At 38.1% G+C, this 17833-nt stretch overlaps 1 protein-coding gene across 5 annotated transcripts in view; it reads left to right on the forward strand.

Annotated features, from left to right (window-relative positions):
* Positions 1-619: 619 nt before the first annotated feature.
* RTTN (rotatin) overlaps positions 620-17833 on the forward strand; it is a 195437-nt gene continuing 178223 nt past the window's right edge. For 3 of the 5 annotated variants that reach the window (XR_007721266.1, XM_050767810.1, XM_050767812.1), the window contains exons 1-9: positions 620-1403; positions 1741-1928; positions 2796-2973; positions 5110-5199; positions 7554-7644; positions 9357-9471; positions 10449-10599; positions 13492-13657; positions 16216-16397. Coding sequence is in view for 4 of the 5 variants with exons in the window: in XM_050767810.1 (XP_050623767.1) it covers positions 1373-1403; positions 1741-1928; positions 2796-2973; positions 5110-5199; positions 7554-7644; positions 9357-9471; positions 10449-10599; positions 13492-13657; positions 16216-16397 (1192 nt within the window). In the remaining variant the exon portion in view is untranslated. Of the gene's footprint in view, positions 1404-1740; positions 1929-2795; positions 3035-5109; positions 5200-7553; positions 7645-9356; positions 9472-10448; positions 10600-13491; positions 13658-15222; positions 15332-16215; positions 16398-17833 lie in introns of those variants that run through there. The other 2 variants (XM_050767811.1, XM_050767814.1) reach the window with 2 other exon arrangements.

Raw genomic sequence — 17833 nt, forward strand, 5'->3', positions numbered from 1 at the left:
TCAGGTCCTCAATCTGTTACTTGCTAGTTAACGTGACTGTGTGGGGGTACTTCTGTGATTCCTCTCCGGCAAAATAGGAATGGGAATACAGTAGGCCTCTGCTGTCCACTGGTTGCACACAGAGAATTCAACACACAGGGGATGGAAAATATTCGGGGGAAAAAACCCCACAATTGAAAATAACAATACAACAATTAAAAAATAGTATGAATAAAAAGTACAGTGTAACAACTATTTACATAGCATTTACATTGTATTAGGTATTGTAAGCAATCTAGAGATGACTTAAAAGTATACAGGAGAATGTGTGTAGGTTATATGCAAATATGACTCCATTTTATAAAACAGACTTAAGCATGGGTGGATTTAGGTATTTACGGGGGTCCTAGAACCAATTACCTAGGGATACCGAGGGCCCACTTTACCTGCCTTGACATCCCTTTCCCCGGGAAAGTGAAAGGATCAGAGCGAGAAAATGCTCTCTAAAATGCAAATCATTTTCCAAATGTAATTTTGTTGTTGATCTTACCGCTGCTTTGAATTAAAAAAAAAAAAAAAAAAAAAAAAAATGATTTGCTCAGCTCGATTACTGTGCACGGTGCAAAAAATCAACTTTGGTGGCATTCAGCAAATCATACACCCAAGTCCCGCCTTTATTTTCCTTTTTGCAGCCCGGTTTCTCTCTTCTGCTCATTCATACCCGCCCACCCCGCTTTTGTAGCTTGCTTGTTCATATCTGAACTTGGGTATCCAAAGGCACTGCTTGACTTTGCAGGTACATTTCACAGTTAAAGAGGGTCCGTCATTTAGTAGTCGGGGATGGGAAGAACTGTCACAAAGCAAAAGTCTACATTCTAAATCGTGAAGTTCTGGGAGCTGAGAATCATACTGGCAGGGCCAAGAACGAATCCGTCGCTGAGCGAGGAGGCGGGGCTCCTGTCGGGGCCTCTTGCAGCCCGCGCTGGGTTCCCGAATTCCCGCGCTGTAAGCCGGAACCCCAGGCCAGCGGGCGCCGCGGCGGGACCGGAGCTGGGTGCAGGACGCACGACCCAGCCAGAACTACAACTCCCGACGTGCGCGGCGGCCAACGCCGGTTCTACCCCTGCTTGTTGCTTTCTTTTTTTTTTTTTCCCTCTTCTTGCGACGGAGACTGCTGTCCAGGAAGTGCGCAGTAGTGATTCTAGAAAGGCTGGAAGCTCTCCTGGCGACGCGGGGCCCGCAAACGGCTCACGGAATGCCTCCTACTCCTACTGAGCGCAGGCGTTGCGGAACCCACCGTCCCACAGGACGTGTTTCCGGGAGACATTAATTGTGGCCGGACTCAGTGGCGCGGCAGTTTAACTCTCCGGCGGCTGCCGATTGATGGGACGAGATGGTCCTGGCGGGGCTCATCAGGAAACTCGGTAACTGTCAGGTTGCCCCTCGCCTAAGGCACCCTCCCCTGCCCTGGCCACTTGCTGAGAATGGTCGTGTCACGTTTCCGCGGCCGGCCACTCCGCGACCGCTGCCTCTTTCGCCCCCGCTTTGCCCGGGTAGCCCTCGGGGACCCATCTCGGACTTTGTGTAAACTCCGCGGTTGGCGTCCCGAAGGCACCAGCGGCCTGCTTCTGAAAAAACTGGTTTATTCCATCTTCACGCCGCTCCTGCTCATAGCATAAGTAACGTAGTTTTAGAATGAAATCTGGGTGGGCGTCTCTTTGCAGTGGGGAACTAAAATAGTTTTGTGCCGTTCGTTGACAGGTCATCAGCTGGCCGAGATCAGGGAGCGCGCTCTCAAGAGTATTCTCTGCAAGATTGAGCACAACTTAATCTGCTACGCTGATCTCATTCAGGAGAGGCAACTTTTTCTTCATTTGCTGGAATGGTTCAATTTCCCGTCCGTTCCAGTGAAGGAAGAGGTTCTGAACTTGTTAAGCAGATTGGTTAAGGTAGGATCATTTTGAAATAAAATAATCAGACGAGTGACTGTTTCTTAGTCTTTTAATTGTAGCGTTTATTGAAAGTTAAATAATTGGGGTTAAAGGGTTTTTTTTTTTTTTTTAAACAACCAGAGATGTTTAATTCATCTGGGTATATATTGCTCATCTTTTATTTGTGATACTGAATCTCACAGAGTCTCTGCCGTGTTCAGAAGTAACACAGAACTTCTTTTGAGTTTTGGTGTATTCTGATTTTTGGAGTTATCTTTGGAGGTTAATATTTGTATTCTGTTTTTATTTTCTGATATTTACATCTTAAAAATTAGATGTGTCAATATGAAAGGCAGCACGTTTAAAAATAATGTTACATAACCGTGATTCATAAATACTAATGTTAAGTTGCTTCCCCGTATGCTTTTAGATTGGTATTCTTATGCCTACCTCAAGAGTAGTTAGCTGTCAGGGTCAGATATCAAAGTGTAAGTTTAACCTTTCAAAACGAAATCACTGTACAACGGTAGAGGAATCTTACTACTTTGACATCCTGGTAACCGGTTGGGGCTGGGACCAGAAGGTGAGCGTCAGTGGAAAAAAGTAACCCATTACAAAAATAAGAGTAGGGATTGATAATGTGCATTTCTAGTGTTCAGTGTGTTGGCTCATCTTTCACAAACGTTATCAAGTGTTGGTTGTATGTCTCTATGAGTATGTACTCCTCATGGAAGTGCCTTACTTCGGGGCAGAGCCATGAAGGATTTGTTTTTCAGAAAAGGAACATCCGATATACCAAAAATAATTTTATGTTTTGATTGCTGTAAGTTAAAGTTTAGAGATTTTGATAGAGTTATTCTCAAGATCATCCTCTTCTTATTTTAGTATCCCCCAGCAGTCCAACATTTGGTTGACCTTGGTGCAGTAGAGTTCTTATCTAAGCTTCGGTCGAATGTGGAGCCGAATCTGCAGGCTGAAATTGATGGCATTCTGGATGGACTTTTCATTCTTCCTTCGGAAGTTCCTGCACTGTCTTCTGCCTCATACCAGACCAATCAAACTGGTAACTCGTTGGAATCAACTTGAGGGATATCTGTTAAAATATAAATACATTCATTCTAATGGTAAATTTTAAGGAAAGCAACGTTAGATTTTTTTAAAAAGGATTTCTCCCACCTCCCTCAAACTTATTTTTCTTGTATTAACTTACATGATTTTGACCTTTTTCCCCTCTATTGTTAGTCAAAGGATGGTACATTTGCATTAATTGCTTTTTTGGTCAGGCCTAAAGGATGCCAGTGACTTTGCTTTTATGAGACCAGTTTGACAGATTATTTCTTTGACAATAACAACGTATTTTTATTGAGCACAGGAGTGCTCAGACATTGTTCTTAGTGCTTTATATTTGTATTTTTGACCTTGTTCTTCATATAGGAGTGTAATGATACCTGTCCTAGCTCATGATTTTGTTGTGGGGACTAATCAAAACGACATAATGCAAGTATTTTTCTATGCTGCAGTCCATTATGATATACTAGTTAAAATCCGAGTCAAAGAGTCATGGATTTAAGTCCCAGTTCTGCTGCTGGTTGTGTGACCTTGGCTAAGGTAATTAACCCCTCCGGCTTCAGTTTTCTCATTCAAAAATTGGGATAATAAGAAAGAACACCGGGCCGGGTGTGGTGGCTCATGCCTCTAATCCCAGCAGTTTGGGAGGCTGAGGCAGGTGGCTCACCTGAGGTCAGGAGTTCAAGACCAGCCTGACCATCATGGTGAAACCCTGTCTCTACTAAAAATACAATACAAAAATTAGCCGGACATGGTGGCAGGCGCTTGTAATCCCGGCTACTGGGGAGGCTGAGGCAGGAAAATCACTTGAACCTGGCAGGCGGAGGCTGCAGTGAGCCGAAATCACTCCATTGCACTCCAGCCTGGGTGACAGAGCAAGACACTATCTCAGAAAGAAACAAAACAAAACACCTTTCTCATAGAATTGTCATGAGATTAAATGAGACAGTGTCTGTAAAGTGCTTAGCCCAGGGCCCAGCATGTATTAAATGTAGCGATGTTGGCCGCTGTGCTGCTGCTGTTGTGCTGTTGTTAATGACTAGTACAGTGCCTTGCACATGGAATGCATTGGAGTTGATCTGAAGAAAAACATCTTCTTGCAATTTATGTAATGAGTAGTAAAAGTAAAAAAAAAAAAAAAGTTTTGATGCTTAACCTGTTAGACCATATTTTCTTCTCTGCCATTACCAGTTCTGTTACACCTTCAGCTTTGGGTACTGCTGTTCACAACAACAATAGCAGCTGTCATTTATTGAGTTTCGTTGTGGGGCATTGAATAAATTGATTTAAATACGTCATCTTGTTAAATCTTAAAACAGCCCTTTGAGATGTTATTTGTCTTACTCTATAGCTGAGAATAAAAATATAAAGTAACTTGCCCCACAGTACCCAGCTCTCTAACCTGTAGCAGATGCAGGATTCTAACACTGCTTTATCTGGCTCCCAAACCTGTGATTTTTAACAACATATTTCACAGTCTCTAAGACATCACAAATAGAGTCTTACATTATGAATTTTTCATCTAATTCCTTGCGGGTGAGAGTAGAGGAATAGTTTAGGGCTAATTGTTAGTTTTCTTTATTAGTATTAGGAACTACTGCCATGAAAACTTAAAATTACAAACTATAGTTTTAGCCTTTTCCTCATTCTCATTGCAGCTGAACTGCTGAACATATAATCGCGTGTTACAGGGAATTGTAAAGGTATTGAAAGATAATGTTTGACTCCTTTGTTTCTGACAACTTTCTTTTTAAGGTATGAATGAAAATTGAAGTGATCAGAAACTATATAATTGGAGTCAAGGGAGAGGGAGATGGATTAGGAAGTATAGAGGGATAGTCCTTGAATACTTTGTAGCAGATTCTTCCTGTACATTCTAACAAATAACTGTGTTTGGCTAACAGTAAAAGTGAGAGGGAGAGAGCTCCTTCACTGGAAGTGGGCTCAATGTGCACATTTTTTCCTCTTTAGGCAGATAGATCATTCAGAAAAAAAACTGGACTGCTTTTTTTTTTTTTAATTTTTAAAATGATTCCAATACTTAAGAGAAAACATTACCATTTAAAGAAAATAAGTTTCACTTTTAGCAAATAAGGAATCAAGAATACAGTAATGTTTATTTTCTTTTCAGAATTGTCAAAAAACCCTGAAATCTTAACAGGATATTTTCCCCAAGACAAAAGTAATTTCCAGCAGATGGAAGTGCCGCCACAAACAGTGGGTGTGTATATGTCGGGAAGTAAATCCTGTTGTCTTGGGAAGTTGAAAATTAATGTGCTTTCTTCATTGTTGTGAGGATGTATTTTTACCAAACTTGAATGTTTCAGCACCAAACTACCATTAAGTGTTTTAGTTGTTTTAAGTTAGTTTAGGATATCGAGTCGAAATGGTAAAATTTTGTGTTATTCTAACCATGTTTGAGCAACTATGTAGATGGATGGTAGTAATAGTAGTGTGTCGTGCTTACTGAACATGAGTTTTTTGAGGCATTGTGCCCTGCATTACACACGTGTCATCTCGTTTGTTCTCCAGCTTACCAATGGTACTATCTATCCAGTTATGCCAGCCAGAGACTGAAGGTCATTTTAGTTTCTTTTTTTCCGATTTCCTCAACACCCCGTTAATTAAAAAGTTCTGATTTAGAGCCCTCTTTCTGGAAGCTGGAATCTCATCTCCATCTTTTTGTATCTGGCTGTGTTCAGCCTCAGCTCACATGCCAGCCGCCTCATTAGAGAGACTTCCTGATGATTCTAGCCAGTGATCACTTCCTGTGTGTAGTTTTCTTCCTAACACAGTATTTTTTATTATTTTTGTTTTAAGTTTGATAATAGCCGTGAACATTGCTTAATTTTCAGAGTCTGGAACAATGCCAAAAAATGTATTAGGCACTCAGTATATATTCTTGGAAGGAATGAATGACTCCTCCTGGAGTCTCTCTGAGATTGGTATTATTCGTGACCACATTTTACTGATAAAGACCCTGAGACTAGAAAGGTTGAAAACTTTGTTCTTGGTGAGGCCGTTAGGAAATAATTAAGTAATCACGTACTTACCATTTTCTTGCCTGCGTAGTTAAGATGAAAAGGCTGTGTTCAAGAGTATATCTGCTGATGTCACGTATTCAAATGAACTCCATTTGGAAGCCTCTGTTATTAAAAAGCTTTCACGGAAACTCACAGGTGGAATAACAAGAAAGAATGGAAAACTTGTTAAGCCATTAGGATACTTTACCTTTTCGTTCTGGAGAAGTTTTCCTTGGTGAGGCAGTTAGGAAATAGTTAAGTAATCACGTACTTACCATTTCCTTGCCTGCGTAGTTAAGATGAAAAGGCTGTGTTCAAGAGTATATCTGCTGATGTCACATATTTAAATGAACACCATTTGGAAGCCTTTGTTATTAAAAAGCTTTCATGGAAACTCACAGGTTTCCATGTGCATAACAAAGAATGGAATAACAAGAATAACAAGAAAGAATGGAAAACTTGTTAAGCCATTAGAATACTTTACCTTTCATTCTGGAAAAGTTTTGTTAGGCTTGCAGCAAGCTTTGTTTTTGAGGCCAGATGGCTGAGAGTCTTAATTCCATCAAGATGAGAGACATCTGAAGGGAGAGGAATCTCTAGGGTTGGTAAAGGATGGGTGTCTGAATGAAGCCGATGAAAACATGAAGAGGGATTGAGATTGTTACACTTTTATGTGAGTTGCGGTTTGTCTTGATTGACGGTCTGACTTATTTTGGTCACATTTTTACTGTGTGGTATAAGCCTGTCCTTCCCTCCACCCACCTCTCCTTATTTCCTTAGAAAGTAAACCCTGCTTTTATGTTAGCACTTTTGAAAGAAGTAACTATGCTATGTTTGGGAATTTAATAATACTGCTATCCACATTTAGCAATTCCATGCTCTTTTCAAAGCATTTGGCAGAAAGACTGCCATTTGGAAGGACTTATCTAGATGCTGTTTCTCAGTGTTGCCACCTTAACTTGTACTATATAAGATCTGTTAAAAATAACTTGCATGGGGATAGTTTAAAACTGTGTTGCTTTCTCAGATTTCTTTTAATCTTGTTTGAACACTGATATTTGTTTTTCGACCTTACGGTCTTCAAGTCATCTTCACAGAGGTTTAAAACACCTGACACCATATAGGATATTTGAACATGGCTAGATGTAGTGTATCATTATGTTTTATCATTTTTAATTTCTAAAAGTTAAGGTTTTCCCTAAATGTCAGTTCCTTTTATGTTGAATTTAAGTTTGATGTTCTGGTCAGCCACAGGGTAAAATAGAAAATTTAATGGAAACTTTATATGTCAGTCTGTATTGGATTGTGTTTAATGCTCTTCTTCTAGTACTTATTTTAATATAATATGAGTTCTGTTTAAATTATGAAATGAGAACTCTCTTATTTACTGTGACAGAACAAATTTCCTGCTGACCTTGTTTGGTATATTTTAGGTTACCGAGATGTAGCCTTTATTTTGGGACTTGTTTTAAAGGGAAAACTTACTTTTAACATTGTGAATCTGTCATCTCTTTATTCCTTGATACCTTAAGCTTTGCTATTCCATTGACAGTAAATCAGACTGTGAAGTGCTTGAAGTTTTCTACATTTCCTTGGCTACCCCTGACCACCACAGACAGACATGTCCTCTCCTCTAATGAAAGGTACGAAGCTTGATGTATTTTTCAGGTGTTTTTGTTCACTTATAGTCATTAAGTTTGATAGTTATTACAATATGTTTTACCAGGAAAAGATACTAGTGGCAGTGAAAAGTAGTAATGGTCATTTTTGAAAGATTTTTGTTTTTCAAAAAGCTAGCCAGAAAAAAATTCCTATTTGCTTTTAATCAATCTACACATCAAGTTTCTTTTTTTTTTTTTTTTTTTTTTTTTTTGAGATGGAGTCTCGCTATTTTTGAGACAGTCTCACTCTGTCACCCTGGCTGGAGTGCAATGGCACGATCTGGCTCAGTGCAACCTCCGCCTCCTGGGTTCAAGTGATTCTCATGCCGCAGCCTCCTGAATAGCTGGAATTACTGGCATGTGCCACCACACTCAGCTAATTTTTGTATTTTTAGTAGAGACAGCGTTTCCCCATGTTGGCCAAGCTGGTCTTGAAGCCTTAATCTCAAGTGATCCGCCCCCCTTGGCCTCTCAAAGTGCTGAGATTACAGGTGTGAGCCACTGCATCTGGCCCAGGTTTCTTTTTGTGGTTGGAATCTCGTGTAGTCCTTGGTAACAGGAGTTTTCTCTTATTGGCCAGATTCTCTTTTTGGCCATTACTTATGCCCTTGATTAATAAAAATGGAAAATTAAACATAAATGTAGTCTTTTTGGCAGAATATATTTCAAAATGTGGGCTTCATTAGGAGACAAACTATGCCATGTGGATAAGGTTGGGTACCACTGATCCAATCTAATGTGATGACTGTTAATTGATTGCTACCCACAAGAGTAAATAGCTGATACATAGAAATTTGGAGAGTATTTTAATGTCCAGATTCACTTTGCACAATTTCATAAATGTCACAATACACAAGTTGTCTGCTTTTTTGGGGTATAAATCTGGAAAATAAAGACCAGTTTACTAGGACTAGATCCAGATTACAGGTGGATGCCATTAAATGATTTTTAATGATGACAGTTCTAAGAGTATCAGTGAATTCTCTTGGAACAACATATTCAGGAGGCAGAGTGCACATGGGAAAGGGTTAGGAGGTTGTATGATCTGTTAGTTTTGAGTCAGTCCCAAAGGCAGAGATGGTGATAATTTCTGATACATGCCTCTGGATAGTGAATGGTGTATTCTGTAATGGAACTGGGCTGAGAAAAGGGGTGTGATTTTTTGGGGGTGGGGAGTAAACAACTGCCAATCCTAGGTGGGCAGAAGTGGCTGGGTGTCCTCTGTATGGGATAAGAGGGGAGTCCTAATCTGATTCACCTTGAGTAGGGAAGATCAGTAAGGACTTTCATTCTTAGAATTTGCCTCTGTACTTTTGTTCTGTCTCATTTCTTAATTTAATTGGCAGATTTCCTAGAATTCTGTGCTCTTTGACCTCACTGAACTCATTTTGTAGCCTTAGGATAATCTCTGAGGGTACAGTGGTTAGTATGATGTCGTTCCTGCTCTTGAGAGGATCTAGCAGGGAGTGCAGAATCAACAGGCAGTTACAATATCACAAATAATGGACAAATGGAAGCAGCGCTGCCCTAGGGTTGTTTATTGGTTAGGGAAAAGATCTAGGAAGGCTTTTCTGGAGAAGTGAGATCTCAGCTGAGACCCGAAAGATTGTTAATGGAGTCATTGTGTCAGTAGACTACTTAGAATTTGGAATAGATGAACTCTTCTTAAAAATGATTAACACTATGTTTTGTAGCTCTTTAAGAAGTAGTAACCACACTTTAATCTGGAACACCTGTGAACTATTGAAGGACGTTATCATGCAAGATTTTCCTGCTGAGATTTTCCTTCAAAGGCCAAAAATTGTTCAGGTCAGTGCCCTCCTTAATTGTTTTAGATTTTGAACTAGAGAACTTTTTGCAATAAAGCAAATTTTGCAGAGTAGGAGTTCTTGGGAAGGAACTTTGTACTCACATTTTAAAAAAGTGAAGTATTTGGCTATTTAAAACACGTATTCACTAACTTAGGTGGATAGTTATAGTTCTTCCAATAGTAGTAGTTTCATTTGACACTTGCAGTACAGTTCGGCCACCTTGAGTTACCATTTATGGATCACCTAAAGGGTAGAGTAGACTTTGGACATTGAGATTGTGCAGGAGCCCTTATTAAAAGTAAGAATAACATTGCTTCTTGGGTATCTAGTTTATTTAACACACAGTGCTACATGCTGTAGCATGTATAACGTGAAAATACAGTAGCACTGAATAACAGATGAATTATTTTCTTTTTTCTAGTTTATTGCTTATATAGTAGAGAGAGAGGGATCCAGGGTGGGGAATTGTGGCATCTCCACAGCAGCCAGTAAGGCTTCAGTGTTCTCGCTCCACACTGCCAGGGCTGAAACGGACTCCAGTGGGTGGCAACTGTTAATACATAGGATCAAAGCTGGCAAATGATAGCAGAGGAAAGCTGTTAATTCCCAAAATGTGGTCAAATGATTTAGATGCTTGAGATGAAAAGGGCTTGCTGTGATTTTTAAAGTGTTCTCTGTAATGTAGTGTCCTGAGTGGGGAATAATTCCTGTCTTCTCTCAGAATAGTTACTCAACTAACAGATTTTAGAAATTAGGAAACACTGACTATTCTATTTAAATATTGTCTTATTTTATTTTGACCCATCTACTTGCCTTATTTTGCCCATTTCTGTTTCTTATGTCTTGCAACTATTTGGCAACTTATTTTACTTCTCTTGATTATTCACTTAGGCTTACTTACTTAAGCTCCACATTCTTCTTTGAAGTTGAGCACTTTGTTCCCTTAATCATTTTCATGGCTCTTGTTGATTTCAGAGCCTTTTATCTCTGTTGAAACTGGCCTTTGGAGGAGATGGAAAGCATCGCCTGGCATTACAGTCAGTGTCCTGCCTGCAGCAGCTGTGCATGTATTTAAGAAACAGACTTAACTTTCACCGAGATCCAGGTTTTTTCTCCAATAAACAGGGTATTTATTTTTATCTGTTCATTAGCCACTGGTGTTATTTGTACATTTTTCTGAGAACTTTCCATTATAGTTACTGTTAGGGTTTATTGTGTACGCATTTTCACAACATAAACTCCCCACTCCTAAATGTATTCAAATGATTATCTTTACAGATTGCGTGAATGACAGAAACTGCCATGATCTCTTGAGCCTTTTTTTTTTTTTTTTTGGATAACAGATACTTACAAGGTGTTTTTCTTTTTTCTCCCAGACTTGTAGAAATTCTATATAGTGTTGTTAGGACGTCGTGACTAGGATATTGGGTATGACTATTCAAGTAGGACTGTGGCATTTTAGCAAGTTACATATAGTGTTAATAAATTGTTTTGTTTGAAAAATATTGATTTGAATTTTATGAAAAGTATTTATATGCAACTTGCGATGTAGTCAAGTGTTCCAGCAATGCCAGACTTTTCAGAGAAAAAGCGCCACCTAATGGCCAAATAGAGTACCAGTCTGGCTTCAACAAAACGGTACAATTGAGGATTTTTGTGTGCTTAGTGCAATCTGCATTGAAAGTCAAATATTATAGTAATTTGTCATCATGTTTCATAGTTAATCCCTATTTCATTGGGGGTTTCACTGATCTTGTGCTACTTGAATATTTATGCTTTACCTTGGTTTTATTCTAGATTTTAGAGTAATGGCATCGTGTAAATGACACAATGAATGTATGATGGCTACCCCATACTTCAACAGAAAAAGAGTTATAATGTTGATTAAAAATAGTTGATATCTCTGAATAATTGTTAATGTATTTAATAAGTATGTATTTATTACCTATTATATGCCGCTGATAGTCTAGCCTCCAGGGAAGTATAACACTGAACAAACAAATAAGATCCATGCCGTTATGAGCATCTATTTTAAAAGACTGGGGACAGGTGATAAACAAATAGTCAAGTTTGCTTGAGATAAGAAGTACTTGAAGGAAATAAAAAGGGTGATGTGACAGAACATGGCTGGGTAAACATAGCTTCATTTAGGATAGTCAGGGAAAGCCCCTGAGAGGAGGTGACCTGAAGGGTGACAAGGAACCGTCACTCGAAGAGCTGCAAGAATAGTGTTGCAGGGAAGGCGAGGCCTCAAGGTAGCACTGAGGGTGATGTCCTTGAGCAACTGAAATAAAGCCCATGAGAGTGGAGTGCAGGGAGCTGGGCAGGAGAGGAGAATGAGGTGCCATCAGAGAGGTAGTCAGGGGCCAGAGTACATTGGGGCTTGCAGATCTTTTTAAAGGTTTTGTATTTTCTTTGAAGTGTAGTGAGAAACTCTTGGAGAGTTTCTTTTTCCCCCCCTCTCTCTGACTGTAAATGCTTTTATTACCTAATTCTTTTTTTAAATTGGGGTAAAATATATATAATATAAAATATGCCATTATAAACATTTTTAAGTGTACAATATGGTGACATTAATTACATTCGCATTGTGTGCAACCATCACCACTACCTGGTTCTAAACCTCTTCATTATCTTAGACAGAAACTCTAATCGTTAAGCAGTGATTCCTCATTTTTCCTTTCCCCAAAGCTCTTGATAACCTCTAATTTACTTTCTGTCTGATTTTGTCTATTCTAGGTACCTCATCTAAGAGGAATCATACAATATTTATCCTTTTGTGTCTGGTTTATTTATAATGTTTTCAAGCTTCATACACATTGTAGCATGTATCAGAACTTCATTCCTTTTTATGGCTGAATGATATTCCATTGCATGTATATCCCACATTTTATTCATCTATGCATTTGTTGATGGACATGTGGGATGTATCCACGTTTGGCTATTGTGAGTAATGCTTCAGTGAACATTGGCATGCAAGTGTCTGTTCAGTGCCTGGTTTCAATTCTTTTGGGTAATACCTAGGAGTGAAATTGCTGCATCATACGGAAATTTTATCTTTAACTTTTTGAAGAATCGCCAAACTATTTTCCACAGCAGCTGTACCATTTACATTCCTATCAGCAATATATAAAGCTTCCAGTTTTTCCACATCATCACTAACTTGTTCTTTTTTTTCTTTTTTAAAAATAATTATAGTCATCCTAGTAGATGTTAAGTGGTATCTCATGGTTTTGATTTGCATTTCTCTAAAGACCTAGTGATTAATGACCAGTGAATCTCTAATGACTTTTCATGTGCTTATTGTTTGTTCATATATCTTCTTTGGAGAAATGTTTAATAAAGTTCTTTGCCCATTTTAAACATTGGGCTGTTTTCTTTATTGCTGGGTTTCAGGTTACTTAGATATTCTGAAAATTAACACCCTTATCAGATACATGGTTTGCCAATATTTTCTCCCACTCTATGGGTTATCTTGACACTTTCTTGTAATGTTCCTTGGGGTACCAAAGTTTTAAATTTTGATGAAGTCCTGCTTATCTGTGTGTTCTTTGGTTGTTTGTGCTTTCGATGTCATATTTAACAATCCATTGCCAAATTCAAGTTCATGAAGATTTAGACCTACTTTTTCTGCTAAGAGCTTTATGGCTTTAGCTTTTATATTTAGGTTGTTGATCCATTTTGAATTAATTTTTATGTATCGTGTGAGGTAGCCATTCTTGGAGAGTTTTAACAGAGAGTGCATGATCTAGTGTTTTCTCCTTTGGTAGTCTCTAATGTTGTAATTGAATACCATTGACTAGAAGGTCCCATGTAATCAAATCAGTTAGATATAAACCTAAATGTGCTAAGTGAATACTTATAGAAAAGTTTGATCTTTGCTTTTGTTTTTACCCCTGTAAAAGGATTCCTACTATCTTAATTTGTTAATGTTTTTGGAAGAATGATACATAAATACTACATAGTCAGAAGTCTGTTTCTACTAAGGGATAATTTTATTCTTTCTTTTTTTCTCCAGACACAGTTTCCCAAAATTCTTCTTTATCTTATTGTCATGAAGCAAGAGGTACTCATCATTCCCAGAACCCTTCCCCGGGAAGCAGCAGCCCTCGGCCTTCTGTGGTTGGACGCACAGGCCAGCGACCCAGAGGAGATGGCCAGGATTGGGATGCAGTGTCCTCTAGGTACGCAATGTCTCTGGGGAAATTAGAAATGCTGGTTAACTTGTGTGTGTTAATTTCAGAAGGAGATAATTATTTTTCTGTCCTTTTTTTTTTTTTTTTTTTGAAACATTAACATAGGTATAGGCCTTGTGTTAAAACCTGGCTTCATACTTTTTTTGACCATGATCCACAGTAAGGACAGATAAATATTACATCCCAGCTCAGCAACTCAGAGCTCAGTACGTGAACATATACTCTGTTTATGTATATATGTGTGTGTATGTGTCCCCCAAAGCAAAAGGTTCACAAAATAGTATTCTGATACTATATTCGACACACTGAACTATATTTTCAGTTCTGATTTCATTAAAAAAAATGATTCTGACCCACTAAGTTGTTTTTACCAGCCACAAATGGAATATGATCTAGTTTAAAATTATAGCTTTAAATGATAGATACACTTTTGATAGTATTTTAAACATATTTTTGTCTTACGACAAATGCATAAGTGTTTATTGTTAAAAGGAATGGTGGGAGAATTTTATAAAATAAGGACTCTTTCAAGGTGAACAATTTATGATATTTGTGTAAATACAGATTTTTTCTTTTTCTTTTTTTTTTTTTTTTTTGAGACAAGATCTCACTCTCTTGCCTAGGATGGAGTGCAGTGGCCCGATTATAGCCTTGACTTCTGGGCTCAAGTGATCCTCAGCCTCCCAAGTAGCTGGGACCACAGGTGTGCACTACCACACTTGGTTACCTTTTATTTTTTGTAGAGACGAGGTCTCACTATGTTTCCCAGGCTACTCTCAAACTCCTGGGCTCAAGTGAGCCGTCTTGGCCTCATAAAGTGTTGATATTACAGACATGAGTTACCATGCTTGGCCCCCAGTGCTTGGCACCCAGATTTTCATACACCAACTTTGCTTAAAAGGATTGGTGTGGTATTTGTATGTTACCTTATCCTTGGGCTGCAAACGTGTTAAAAACATATTAGCCTCTTCTTTAGTGTCATTCTAAAAAATGTTCAGTAAGTTGAGCATTAGTCTGTTGGCTTGATTATTTTCTTGCAATACTGCTACTACTGTTAACAAGCTAATACCATTTCATACCTGCTGTGTGCATGGTGTTATGCCCTGTGCTTTGCATACTTTATCTCCTTTAGTTGTCTTAGAATAGCATTGATATTATATAATGGGATTGGTATTATTATTATCATCCTCATTTTACAGAAAAATCTGAGGTTTAGAGAGGTTAGGAGCATGACAGTTGGTAAAGAGCAGAGCTAGGGTTAAATAAAATGATAGGAGAGTCTGTTCTTATATTGTAATTGGTTGATCAGTCACGTTTTTCTCTTTCTCCTTATAAAGCCTTTCTGCCTCATTCTCTTGTGTGCTTCATGGTTGTAAGTTTTCACTCATGAGTGAACAGCTTCCTCATGTGGCCTTTCAGAGTTACACAGAAGCCCTAGTTGTTTCCATATTTTGGGGTGCTTGGTTTCTTGAAATTGAAGAAACGACAAAGTTGGTATATAATTCGGGCAGATTTAAATGTTCCATAGCATTAATATATCTCTTGTGATTCAGCTTCAATTGTGGATAACATCAAAAGACAAAATTTTGAGGCTCTTTGTAAATGTGAGGCTCTAGCCTTTCTACACTTCTTAAATCCTTACTCCAGCACTTTGCATCCAAGGTAAGAACTTTTTAATGAAGAAAGCCAAGGACGATGGGATGTTCCTTTTTTTGGGGTGCATTTTTGAAGTCACTACATGATGTCGAATGTGCTAAATGAAGTAATACATTTCCCACGATGTTTTTCTGGAAACATCCTTCATTTCCTAACATTGGCTTACTTGGAACAGTGGTGAAACTCAGAAAATCTAGGAAACTGTATGAACTGTTGGTTTGGTCTTTACAAGTTGAATACAGAAGAGCTTTCCTATAAATCTGCTTGTTTTCTTTTAGAAATGAATGGGTTATCAGTGCTAATATTGATGGCTACTATAGGAATGTTGACATACTTTGAGATATCAGCCTGAAAAGCAAAATATAGATGCATTTTTGGCTTCATTTACAATTTTGAGTCTTTTATTTTTTTTTTTTTTGAGATGGAGTCTTGCTCTGTCGCCTAGGCTGCAGTGCAGTGGCGCAATCTCAGCTCACTGCAACCTCTACCTCTTGGGCTCAGAAGATTCTCCTGCCTCAGCCTCACCAGTAGCTGGGGTTATAGGCGCGTGCCACCATGCACAGCTAGGTTTTTTTTGTATGTTTAGTAGAGATGGGGTTTCACCATGTTGGCCAGGCTGGTCTTGAACTCCTGACCTCAGGTGATTTGCCCGCCTCAGCCTCCCGAAGTTCTGGGATTACAGGCATAAGCCACCACTCCCGGCCTTGAGTCGTCTTTATGGAATTTAATTTCGTAAATTTGTCAAAGTTTCTCCAAATCTGACCAGAGTTGAATGAAGCAATAGAGTTGTGACTTGTATGAGGCTTCTGATATGCCAGGCAGCAGATATGCAGTAAATCTGTTTGGGGATTGTTTCTATATGCAAGGTTTATCATTTGTTTATTTTGCAGTGGAAGTAGTAGTCATGCTCATGTAAACTCTAGGATATCCGTTCATTCACCTTTGGATATGGGACACATAGATCTGCCAGAGCTGGAAACTGAAGACACATTGGAACTACAATTCCAGCAGCTCAGTCTTCCCCAGTTTTGTGTCTCCGTTCTGGAATCAGCTGTTCCTCTCTTAAGAACAGGTTAGTTGTTTTTGAAATCATAATCCTGATGCAATTTGTGTTTTTTTGTGTTTCGTTAGGATTTTCCTTTTTTTCTCTTCTGTGTTAGGGCTTTTGCAATCTATGTTTACTTATCTTTTGAGATATAAATTTTTAAAAATGTAATAAAGTCTTTATTATTTTTAAATTAAATGTGGATGCCATGGAGGGCTATTCAGCTAGCCCTTCCATTTTATGAGTTTTTATTGGCTTTCACGCTTATTTTTTTTAGAATTTTAATTTTTTTGCATTTATTCTTGCTGTCATCTTATTTTTTTCTTTTTTTTGGGTTATATGGCTATTTTAAATTTGAACAATGACAACATAGAGCAACTGGAATAAGTTATAAAAGGTGAACTGGCTTGAATAGACCAGAATAAAAAAATCTTTGGCTTTTGCTCTTTGGAAACTTTTTGAATAGCTGTCAGTTGTTCACTCTTCCCATTCATTTCTTACTACTTAAGCCACTTAACATGTTAAAAACAAAACTCCAAAACTGGATTCTTCCCTTTGTGGTAATTATTCTTAAAAAAACCCACAAATATTTTCAGATTACATTTTTGTTCAGATGTGCTAGGAAAATTTGAAGAGGTTTACTGAAATATACACTGGTATTTAATTGTAACTGTGCTGAACAACGGTGACAGCAATAACAATATGGCGGATGTCTACTGAGTCTGGAAATGAAACAGCAGTTACCATGTATTGAGTCCCTACTGGGTTCTGCCTTCATACTTTGGTTTTGTGTTCATTATTTCATGCACTCTTCATATCAACCCTTTCTTTCCTTCCAATAGTGGTAGTTACTAATTTTATCTCCATTTTTACAAGTGATGAAGGTGAGTTTTAGAGTGGTTTAGAAACTTGCCTGAAGTCAAACAGCTAAAAGCAGGGACTTGAACCACGATTCTTCTGAATCTAAAGTCCATGCTCTTAAATACTTTAGCATTTTGCAAGGTAAAGAAAGTTTTAGAAAGAAAGCAGTCATGATTTTTATTCTCAAAATCTATACATTTTCAGCATTTGATAAACTCATCAGGATATAAATAAGAAAGTTTTGCCCTTTTTACTTTATACTGGCAAAGTAAAAATATATATTCCAAGTTAATGGTTCTTTAAGTCCTATGTCTATTTTTTGCCACTTGGAGGTGATGGAGGAGAAAGAAGCAAGAAAGTATGTATTTGGAAAACATTTAAAATGTTTTTATACTGAGGAAAACTGTGTACCCATACGTTTTACTCAGTAAGTGCTTCTACTAGCTGGAACTATGTATTAATTCATCTACTAATAATCTGAAATGAAGGAAGAACTGAACTGTGGCATCATAAAGTACATATGTTTATCTGTCTGGTAAGCTGAGAAGAACAGTTTTAGACTTTAATGATTTTGCATTTAACCTTTTCTTAATTTGCTTTAA

This window comes from Macaca thibetana, chromosome 18, assembly GCF_024542745.1.
Source record: "Macaca thibetana thibetana isolate TM-01 chromosome 18, ASM2454274v1, whole genome shotgun sequence".
NCBI classification, from domain to species: Eukaryota; Metazoa; Chordata; class Mammalia; order Primates; family Cercopithecidae; genus Macaca; species Macaca thibetana.